At 33.7% G+C, this 11,280-nt stretch overlaps 1 protein-coding gene and 1 long non-coding RNA gene across 5 annotated transcripts; one reads left to right on the top strand and one right to left on the bottom strand.

Annotated features, from left to right (window-relative positions):
- Window positions 1–490: 490 nt before the first annotated feature.
- Window positions 491–3,915, top strand: LOC111388164. Of its 4 annotated transcripts, XR_002701524.1 has the most exons (4): window positions 491–669; window positions 809–882; window positions 2,337–3,006; window positions 3,405–3,915. It is a non-coding gene; the product is annotated as an uncharacterized LOC111388164 (long non-coding RNA). The 4 variants fall into 4 exon arrangements; XR_002701534.1 differs by lacking the exons at window positions 491–669; window positions 809–882 and adding an exon at window positions 895–1,094; XR_002701539.1 differs by lacking the exons at window positions 491–669; window positions 809–882 and having other exon boundaries at window positions 1,126–2,417; window positions 2,952–3,006.
- Window positions 3,916–4,782: 867 nt separating this feature from the next.
- Window positions 4,783–8,802, bottom strand: LOC111388088 (quinone oxidoreductase-like protein 2 homolog). Its single transcript, XM_023012782.1, has 6 exons — window positions 8,365–8,802; window positions 7,819–7,927; window positions 7,617–7,708; window positions 7,213–7,471; window positions 5,677–5,820; window positions 4,783–5,094 (listed from the first exon to the last, which is right to left on the bottom strand). The coding sequence occupies exons 1-6, from the start codon at window positions 8,709–8,711 to the stop codon at window positions 4,999–5,001; spliced, it is 1,047 nt and encodes a 348-aa protein (XP_022868550.1). The 5' UTR covers window positions 8,712–8,802; the 3' UTR covers window positions 4,783–4,998.
- Between the last annotated feature and the right edge of the window lie 2,478 nt (window positions 8,803–11,280).

Below are 11,280 nucleotides of genomic sequence, written 5' to 3'. Positions count from 1 at the left end.
TTACCAAACTAGTACTCTTATAATGAAACAATACTCCCTAATTCGATTTTTAAAAGAAAATAAACTCTAAAAAATCAATCTATTTTAGTGATATTATTTATTCAAAGAAAACTCTTAGACATAAAATAATAAAAGCCTAGTCAATACCAAATAGGGGCTAACACCAATGGTACAAACTCTGTTGTTTCCATAATAGAGAAAAGGATAATTCTAAACAAACAAGGGCCGTGACCCCTATGACAGGGCGCCTATTTGTTGTCGGGGTGCCGGCTCCTGTCATAATAGCCCAATCCTTAAAAAAGGGGCACTTCCTCCCCCTCTATTTTCACTAGAAAAAACGATGTCTATTTAAAAATTGAATTATGCTGTGTGTATATTTTTTGTGTACACAGCATTACACCCCTCACACATTGAGTGTAAAAGATTGTATACATCGAAGATGTACACAGTATAATCCTTAAAAATTTTGGCCACTAATGCACGTGTTTGATTTAATTAGTTGTCTGAAAATGAATAAGCCTTTTAGAGAGAAATTCCAACAATTGCCACAGTAGAGGTGCCACTGCTCTGCCCACAAATAGTGCAGCGTCAGTGGGGTATGCCGTTCCACCCCCTTAAAACACCCATCTGCGTGCTCTCGCAATCTCCTGCCGATGCGTTCATTTCATGGTCTCTCTCTTTCTTCCACACGCTGCGTATCAGAATAATGAATATTTTCTTGTTTTTGCCCTTTTCAAACCTTTTAGTTGTAGATAATGTAAACAGAACAACTCAATCTTTCCCGGTGTGTATATATTTGTGTATATAGGATTTTGAAGAGATCTTGAAGTCGCTTTCCCATCGTCGTTTCTCATGAAGAAAGTGACTTACCATCTTCCTCAGGTTATTACTATTTCTTGGTCTTCCTTATTTCATGCCTGACCCTACAAATTTATCTCTCAGTACTATTATTATTAAAATAATTAGATTAATTTTATTTTAGCCGTCGCTATCTTATCCGTGTTTTCTCTATCATTTCTTGTTCAAAGAACTACAATGAAACCCACGTCATTGGCGATTTAGGGTTTCATCTTTTCTGTGCTTCTCCATCACAAGTATGAGCAGTTAAATAATTTCTTTCATTTGCCTATCATATTTATATATTTTAATTTGCTTTACTATAACTTCATTTGATAATTTAATTTTTGATATAGATTAACATAATTGTGGATATCTGGATTATGGGTTTTGATTTTCCTTCTCAGTAACATCATCCCTTGATTTTAGGGTTTGTTGCATCAGTTCAAGAATATTTTATTTTATTTTTTTTCATTTTAATCTTTAAGAATTGATATCAATTTTCAATTTCATTTACATATATCCTTTTATTGATAAAATATAGGCAATGGAACCTAAGGTCTGCTTTCCCTTACGAATAATTTATATACTCTTTTGGTTTACTTAATAAATTCCAGTGGAAGTTATTGTCTGAAAATAATCAAAATCCAGATAGTTTTGTGAATATTGGGGTTTCTTAATTTGTCAGGTTATTAGCATAAAATATGTCGTGATTTTGGTTGTCCATATGTAGTTGATAGACTTTTAAGTTGAAGGATTGAAATTTCAATTGTTTTCCTCTATCACTCTCTTGTAAGTCTTCTTGATCCTTTGGATAACATGATCAATATTTTGAAATGTTTCTGCACTGAGAAATGGTTCAAAGGAGCTTCTGTCAGCCCATTCATGGACGATACTGGGGGTTGAACTAGCTGCCGACTCATTCGTTTAGCCACTAAGTAGATTACAGGATGTTTTATGCTACTGTGATTGAATGAATGATGCGGGAGATAGTTTCATGTCCCTCTTTCTCTGTGCTTGGACTGAAGGGAGCTCCTCTTGCTGTTGCCTTCATTTTGTTTTCCTTTGGGCTGAGTCTTGTATCCAAAAGATGATCCCCTTCTGGCAAGATGCCTTTATTATTCACTTATGGCTCGTTTGGCAAGATTGATTGTACAGTAGTGAACAATATATGTAAAAAAAGAAAATAAAATCTTGTCCATTGTATATTTATACCATCTAATCTTTTATACCATACATGCTTTTATTGAATGTTGAACGGTGAATTTTGATGACATACAGCTGGCTGTTTTTCTTCTGTGTTCGTTCTCACTTTAACGTTTTTAAGAAAATGTTGCTAAATCTCGGTAAATAACCTAAGATCTCATCTCTAGTATCTCTTCGTGACCTTCTGGTTCAAGTAGTTGTTAATTTCCTATGGATAAACCGAACTAAACTTCTATGGTTATTAGAGAGAAAAGTCTAACATGTTTCCTTTTCCATATTTCCATAAATCATAGTCTATTGATTAGACGTGCTCAAAATCATTCTTGTTGCTGTTGATCATACGAAAGCTCGACATCATGGTCATACTGTAAGAGGTGAACTCCCCTTGTTTGTTGAATGTTTGCTTATGAAGAAATAGCTTGAAATTTTGTTGCGGTTTTTTTTCTTCAATAGTTTTCTAAATCAAAATCAGTTGGAAGCTCCTCATTTGAGTTTATACTCGACGTTTTACATTTTTTGAGTTGTTTCTTGGATTCTTTTATAAATTATTCCTTTGACGCGTAGTTTTGCCACCTTTTCAGTATTACTTATAGAAACAGAGTTTTACTTGGGAGTGTTTCTGTTGATTTTACTTCAAAATTATAGCTTATTCGAGTGCGTAAAACTGTGAACTGCTGCTCGAGCTAAATGTTTTAAAGATTCTATCAGAAAGTTTAATATGTGGTTCCAAGTATATCATATGTATCCCTACACAGTTTACAGTTTTGGTAATAATCTGATGATTATGATAATTCAAATACCTGGTACTGTACAATTTTCAGCACTTCTTTCACTGTTTTGTCTATTAATGTATCATAAAACACCATCTGTTTCTTGCTCTCTCATTTTTATTAAATTGAACATGCAAGATTGCCATTTGGACCTGGAAATCGCGTACTTTCAAGTGATATGTGGAAGCTACAGGTATGATTTTATATGCTTTACGATGTCATAGTTGTTTCTGTTTGTTCTTATTTCTTTATGCATGTAGTATGGATGAAGAGCCTCCTATTCGGGAAATTAATTAGTTTATTTTCAAATGATTAGCTTCTGCAGATTGGGTTTGTAGGGTGGTCCTCATTTCTGCACTGTGTTTCTGAAATGCTTACTGATTTCATTGTGTATTTTATAAGTAAAATGTGGTCCAATATCAGTTTCCTTCCTATTTTTCGTATACTAAAGTTGTCATAGAAAGTGACATGAAAAGTTTTATATGTGAAAATTATTTAAGCAATATTTTTCTTATAATAAAGTTGTCATAGATAGTGACATTAAAAGTTTATATGTGTAAAATATTTAAGCTAATCTTCTGTGTTGCGTAGGGCTGCAGACCAGGGAGGATCAAGATCAGCTCGAGAAATTTATCGACTGGACTTGACAAATTTTGATACCGAGTGTTGAATTTCATTAAGTTCGCCTCATTGGAGTCTTGATATGCCATAAGCAAAGGTAACTCGATCTCTCTTCTTCCTTTCTCCGACCCCATGTCGCTACATGGAAACATGGCGAGTAAAAAAGGGATACTGTCAACGCGTTACGACCTCTTATTTTGATTTAATGTTATAGAATTAGAATTTGGTGGTCCCATTTTTTGTGTACTATGATAAATTGCTGCAATGGTAGTCAAGTTTAACTCAGTATTTGTCGGGTGCATGTGCAGTTTTGCTTATTTCTGTTCTCACTGAAATTGACTGTAAATAAAATTTAATTGATGGCTACAGCTATTGATGGTGAAATTGCTTAGCAGTGTTCGTTTCAGGGAAGTCGTGTTTTCGTTATTCAGAATGTATGGACCATTTTCTTCTCTATAAAATAAAGTGGAAATCACACCGACACTACGTTTCCAATCCCAAATTCCCCGTTCCTCAAATCATGCTCAAGAATCGTAGTAGATTTTCTCACTGTCCCCAAATTTCATGCATGGTTATTGGTCGATTTCCATAACGATTTTGTTATGCAAGTTTCTGTTTCTAGTAAGGATTCTCTTGAAGTCTAATCCTTATAAGCGAAATACCTTTTGCGGTTGGCTGGATTGAGGAAGATGAATATTTTCGTTCGATTGAACAAATTTTTGGATGAAAAGAGTTATAGGTCCTTTTGGTGCACATTTATTGAAGATTTGAGATCAAGATGCACATTTTTAAAAAGGTTGGAACCTCTAATGCAACGTTTCTTTTTTTAATTAATTAAATGTTAAAAAATCATAACTCCTTTTCAAAATTGACCAAATATGGTCAAATGCTGATTTTTTATTTCTTTTATCAACTAACAGATTTTTGAATGAAAATCGTCAAGAGTCCTTATAACGCACGATTAAAAGAGAGAAAAATATTTAATATTATTCATATATCTCTCTAAGATTCATAAAATGAAAGGAAAAAAAAAACAAATGGAAAGATATTTTTTGTAAAACCTTTCAAAATCTTAGGAGTGAATAAGAGACTTCTTATGAATTTTTGTACTTGTGCTCTCTATTTAAAAATTAGTATGTAAAGGATTTTGTAAATTCATTGATATTTTGAATACCAAAGTGACTTTTAAAAAGTCTATATTAACCCCCAAAATCTTTACACAGTCTTATTTAAGTATTCTTAAACATTTTTAATCGATAAAAGTATTTAAAAATCCCGATTTGAATACCCATCCTTAGTATCGAGTTGATGTACATTTTAACAACTGGAAAAAGAAAGGGACGAACTGTGCGTCAAATTTTCCCAATCTCATAGAACAGAAATCTTCCAGCTATTAAAATTGGAACAAGAAAATTTGTATCATTAACAAACGGCACCTTTGGATACATAGAATTGTTGAATATTTGGGAAAAGTTTCTCTGTGATATTATTGAATATCTGGGAAAAGTTTCTCTGTAGAATTATTGAATATTTGGGAAAAGTTTCTCTGTTCCTTGAATGGCAATCAAAGCTTAGATCTTTCAGCTTTGTGGTCATCGAAAGCAATCATCACCTTTCCGATTGCTTTTCTATCCTTCAAGGCAGCAAAAGCAAGATTTGCCTGCAACCACAAACAGTAGATATCAGCAGGCGATCGATTTTTAACATTAACTAATCCAAGCAATCAGGATGAACGGTTGAGAGAGCTCAAATCAGGAATCGAGTAGCGCCTTGAACTGCAAATAGCATCCATTATTTGTTTAACCTGATGGTTTCTTTTCTCTTTTCGAAGTTGTAACTGGAATGATTTTCAAGAAACTATTTTCCTAGCTAAATTCGCAAATGTCTTATCAGTACTCAGTATCAGAATTGCTTTTGTCATCCAATAAAGAGTCCAGCACTAACATTCTCAACTCATTTATCACAGGACTACTTCAATATTCAACGGAAATAACGAAATATCAGCATGCTTTTCCAAAATTTCATTAGAGAGAAAATCGTAAGAGGTATCGAGTCAGTATCCAATGAGGTAAATTTAGGATTTTCAGAACATGTATTGCCCGGTTTTATGTTTCTTTATCTTAATCAAAATAGATTTTTTTATCTTAAAAAATGACAGGAGCAACGCAGTTAGAAAATCCGAATTCGTTTTAGATAGGCAAAGAACTTTACTCAAGCAAAAGATGATAAGGTTGTTTCTTACCTCTGAGAGGCTGAAAGTATGAGAAATGTTTATGGTAATTAAACCCCTCGCCAACCAGGCTAGGAGCTCCTTCAAAGAATCTTCAAGTACAGCTGGTTGATGTATTTTATAGCTTCCCCAGTAGAGACCATGAATTGTCCAGTTCTGCAAAATTAATGAGCACTTAGATTGAACGTACAGTGCAGGCCAAAAGAAGATAACACATGCTTGTACAAATTCGGGCCAATCCATAAAGCAGATAAACATAGGCACAAAATGATGAAATATAGATCCATGAAGAAGGTGGCTCCATACGGGGGAATTTGGGTCCCTAGGGGATATATTCTACGGGGGGCTGCTCGCTCTATTCTTTAAGGATGAGCTGGGCCTAACCGAAAGAGAGGAGATTTTCTTTGAAGTTCCCGCGAGGGCGGACACGGAAGGAAGAAGGAGACTCCAGATACGGAAGAACCCCCCGGTGGTGGACCAAAGCTGAGCTTTGGCCCTCGTCAGCGAACACATCCGGATTACGTTAGTGATAAGTGGGGAGGAGGGGCCTCTATTAAAATTGCCATTAAGGAGAGAAACAGAAGAGAACTTTGGAGGGGGAAATTCCATCGTATCAATAATTTATGAGACCTCAACAGTTCACGGTCAAAAGAATGAGATATTCTTTTCCTCTTAAAACGTCCGCTCTAATATAACCCAGGATAGATTTCTGAAAATATCCATCATTGGGATGGACAAAAATTAACAGAGGTGCTGGTGAAAGGAAAAATTCTACTTCCTTGGATGTTAAAATTTAAACAGATGATAGAGAAGGTTGGATAAGAGTTTTGCTGGAAGATTTGAATACTGTTCAATTTTAGGGGAGCAAGCTTTCTAGTAACACGTAAGAAGTCATTATTCATATTACAAAATCTCAACATCAATTCTTATTGACGACTTTATTGATTGATTTAATTTTTTCCTTGAGCAGCCTCTCCTTCCCCACCCTAAATCACTTCAGATGATATTTGAATCAGCATATACTTATGAGTTGTAAGTGAAACTATACCACTAGGTCAATCCTAGGGGTCAATTTGCAACTGCAGTTACTGACAATAACTTATCTAAAGCCAGTGATCTGAGTGCTAGCTCAGTTTATTCAAGATGATTACTGACTGAATAGCTCGTTGAATGATAGTAACTTGAAGTCTTTGGACCTCAGATGTCAAACGAGTATCTAAATATGCTAGCTTCACTTATGCAAAAGATGATACGAGGAGCTGTAAACCTATCTATGGCTTCAACACTCAATGCAAAACAAAAGAAAAAGCTATCATCCTCATACACAAATCACCGACAACAATGGCATTTCCAAAGCATGACATCTTACACTTTAATTCTTTATCTAACAAGCACCAGGGAAAGAAGAAAAAAATAAAAGTCATGGCAGATTGTATAATATATCGACATAGGAAAGGACAAAAAGGTAAGACAATTTCATTTTCCGAGGTAAAAACAAATCTAAGCAAGAATCCTTGACACAATAAATGCAATCAGTTAGTGGCATACCTTCACAAGGGCAATATTTGCTGGGACAACAGGTATTTCTCCACTAGCAAAACCTATAATTAAAATATGTGCTCCCCATTTTAACAACTTCATGCTTTCTTTTGTTAGCTTGCCTCCAACAGGATCATATAAAACATCAACTCCTTTAAGCCTTCTTGCTTGCAGAAATCCCTTGATACTGTCAATGATATTTCCTGTGCTTGAGTCGACAACATGATCAACACCCATGGACTTCAAATATTTCACCTTTTCCTCTCCCCTTTCATTATAAAGACAGCCAAATCTAAGTTATGTTGCTCCAAGCACTGAGAGGTAAAACAAATTCATCTTCTACATACAAAAGGTTTTCTACTCATCGACTAATAATGTCTACAAACTTAGCAAAAATCCAGTAAAATAGGTACCTAGCAACAGCAATAACAATGGCACCACTGATCTTTCCGATTTGTACAGCAGAAACTCCAACACCACCAGCAGCTCCAAGAACCAGCAAGACCTATAATTTCATACAATTTCAACATAAACACGTGCTTACATACGGAGATAGCATAAAATGAAACAACATACAATATTATCATGGACAAGAGAACAGGAGGTTTGTGCTACCTGACCGGCGCGCAATTGTGCTCTATGAAGGAGGGCAACATGTGATGTTCCATATGCGACTGGAAGTGCACCAACAGCAAGCATATCACATCCTTCCGGTACTCGAATTCTTCAATCACAGAAAGAATTCAAATTAAACGAAAATCCAAGTAAGCTCATTATAGAATCAATTCCTTCTCTCATCAAACCAATTTTTGGAAATGAAAAACCAAACCTAACGTAAATGAGGGTTGTTGTGGAATTCAACTTATAATTAACTACATTGTGGAATTCAACTTATAATTAACTAAATTGCTTTGTTCTTCTTCAAAATAGAGGACAGGAAATACTGTGAAAAGAATAAGCTCAATAATTATGTCAAAGAAGTTATTTACAAATAATTTAAACTCTAATCACTTGTCTGGGTCAAAGTGTGCAGCTTAGTTTATTTATAGATAAAGAATAACGTTTTCAACTGTCTTGTTTTTCCCATTTCTGTGCAAGCTAGTACAAGAAAGCTAATCAGATAAGTAAGCGTGAAATACAAAACATATTAAGAAAACATACAATTCAGTTTCATCAGCAACAATGAATTGGGCGAATGATCCAAGGCTGGCAACAGAGCAAACGGCGTCACCGATTTTGAACTTGGTGACATTTGATCCCACCGACTCGACGGTGCCCGAGTAATCGGATCCGGGTATGAAGGGTAAGGGTGATTTTTCTTGGTACTTGCCGAGGATTTGAAGGTAATTGGCGAAATTCAAGCTCGTGGCTTTGATTCGGACTCTCACTGCAGTCGGTGAGTTGAGTTGCGGAATCGGGTGAGGTTTTGAGAGAGTTAATGGAGAGTTTACTGAGTCGTCTATTGGTACAGTTGGGTCGCCCAGTTTTCTGCAGAGTAGAGCTTCCATTTTTATCTCCGTCGATCTCTCTCCTGTGTGTATTCTGAAATGATAGCCTAAAATTGATGACAGGTGCGTAACAATGGACTGATGGATCGGTCAGTCCAGATAATTTAGCGATAAGTTTCAAGAACATTCAAGTCCCTGTTTGGCTACTGTTAAATTGAAAAATAAGTTTAAAATAGTGAATTTTTGGATAGTCTATTGTTAAAAGTAGGAAAAAGAAATTAAATTTACATGCAAAATATTTTCTTACAAGAATGTGTAGTTGAAAATATGTTTATGAAAAAAGAGTTTTAAAATAAGAGAAAATTTCATATCTAAGAGATTAAATATTGTCCATTTAAAAACTAAGAAATAAGGTTTAAAATTTTAAAAATCAGATATTATTAAAATTTATTTATGGAATAAATAGTTAAAAATATATTTTATTAATTAAATATATATTTAATTAATTAAATATATTAATGTTACAATTTTATATTATTTGATCACAAGTTATCGAATTAATTGGTTATAAATTATTTTTTAATCACGAATCAAAAATTTCATAAATCACAAATTATTTCAGCGTCAGAAATCCAAAAATTTATAGATTACAATTTATTTATCGATTACAAATTTGAAAAATTTTTAGGACGCAATATATTTATCAATCACAAATCACAAATTTTATAAATTACGATTCAAATGTTTAGGTCACATGTTATTTATTGGTCACAAGTTATCAATCACATTATTTGTTCGTCACAAAATATCCAATTTATTGATCGCAGACACTATTAATCCCACCATGTATCTCACCTAACCCAATCCACCGTGGCACTAATTGAAAGTCACAATTACAAATTTAGTTATAATCTCATATGTTTACAGGTCACAAATTAACAATTTTATTGGTCACTGATAAGTAAATTTTATACACTTATTTGAGCTCTAAAATATGGATATTTCATAGTTCTTTTAATGAAATTATAACCTAATTTATTTTATAATGTGTTATTAGATGGAACTCAATAAGTGGAAGTGAAATTGAAAAAAATAAGCGAAAAATCGACAAAAAAGGACAAGATCCAAAGATTATGGATTAACGTGTAAATACTTAAAAGTTGTGTCGAATATCACAATGAAGATTTGAGAATGCTATGAGCCAATTGGATTCAATTAGAGGTCAAAAACGATTGAAATATGATCAAAATATGGACACAAATTAATTTTCAACAACACAAGTATGTTGCACGTCTTGCATTTACTGTTATATCAGGAGTTACTTCACATCTTGCTTGACATAAAACAGATAGTGCTTACTTAATTTAATGAAAAATGATTTTCGATCAAAGCACGAACATCATCTATACGAGTATTTAAATATAAAGCTTTGCAAAGCACTCTTTATGCCATTGATACATGGTAAGACGGTCTTAGCCTTTGGTCCGAGATCTTCTTTCCCATTCCGATGACGACTTGTTCTCTCGCAGATGACTCATCGTTCTCAACATGCTCAACATTGAAACCTATTTTTGACTTAGTAAACGTTCGAATTGAAAAAAGCAATTTCAAATAAAGTTGTAGCCTTTTAAGTTATCTTAAAAATATATTTTTTAACAGTGATTTGATATCATTTCAACCACACATTTTTCAATAAAATAATATTACATGCAAACCCAAAATTTTTTCTTATTTTTAACCACACATTCTCTATCATTACACTATTCAAAATGTATTTTTTTGAGAAAAATGGGGCTCAAACAATCCCCTAATTTGAATCGCTTCAATCGAATATCAGAGGAGAAAGTTATGATAAAAATACTAAAAGAAGTGCAGTGCAGATTTTCACTCAAAAGGGGCCACCAAATTTCACAATACAAAGTTTTGGTGCCCTGGATGTATCGAGTGTGCATTTTTGGCCTATTTTAAGCCTATAAATGTGATACTCCGAAATTTTATGCACGTTTAATTTGCTCATTTAATTTTTAGGATAGCAATTAAACTTTTCAAAATTTAATATGGCCAAAATTATTAATGGTTGCTAAATTTTCATTGGTTGATTTATTAAAAGTTTACCAAATTAGTTAATTAGGGGTTTGGGATTAAACATCAAATTTTACACCTAGTTACTAAAGATTTTTTCCCACTTGACCGAGAATAAATGTTATCTTTGTAGTAATAAGCAAGTAGGAGGTGGCTAAGGCAAGTTTGAGGTGTTAAACTTAAGCATGAGGTGTTAAGTTAAGATTATGAAATGCATTCATGCAACACACGTGTAGGCAATGGTTTAAGAGTCACCTTTACTCCTTTTACATTTAAATAAGACATGTTACTGCCAATTAGTTACTTTGCAAGAAAAAAAAAATCAGGATATCACTTGTTTTTGGAAAGGAATTGACGTGAAGAAGAAAGGATAAAAGTCTAGCATTCTCAATCCATTTTTCAACCAAGATTTCTTCAAGTTTTATTGTAAGATATTTTCTATGCTTAAGTGGTAGGATTTCATGGTAATATTTATGCTTAAGTTATGCATGAAAACCATAATATGAAAGACGTGGACAAGTCCACAAAGTTAGATATCTATGCCTTA

Source organism: Olea europaea, chromosome 1, assembly GCF_002742605.1.
Source record: "Olea europaea var. sylvestris chromosome 1, O_europaea_v1, whole genome shotgun sequence".
Taxonomy (NCBI): domain Eukaryota; kingdom Viridiplantae; phylum Streptophyta; class Magnoliopsida; order Lamiales; family Oleaceae; genus Olea; species Olea europaea.
The sequence above is the reverse complement of the archived record's forward strand: the minus strand, read 5'-3'. Positions and strand labels throughout refer to the sequence as shown.

Coding starts and splice junctions, on each gene's coding strand:
- LOC111388088 (XM_023012782.1), bottom strand. CDS start 8,711: ATGGAAGCTCTACTCTGCAGAAAACTGGGCGACCCAACTGTACCAATA. Junction 7,928..8,364: donor GTTGCTGATGAAACTGAATT/GTATGTTTTCTT, acceptor CTGTGATTGAAG/AATTCGAGTACCGGAAGGAT. Junction 5,095..5,676: donor ATACTTTCAGCCTCTCAGAG/GTAAGAAACAAC, acceptor TTGTGGTTGCAG/GCAAATCTTGCTTTTGCTGC.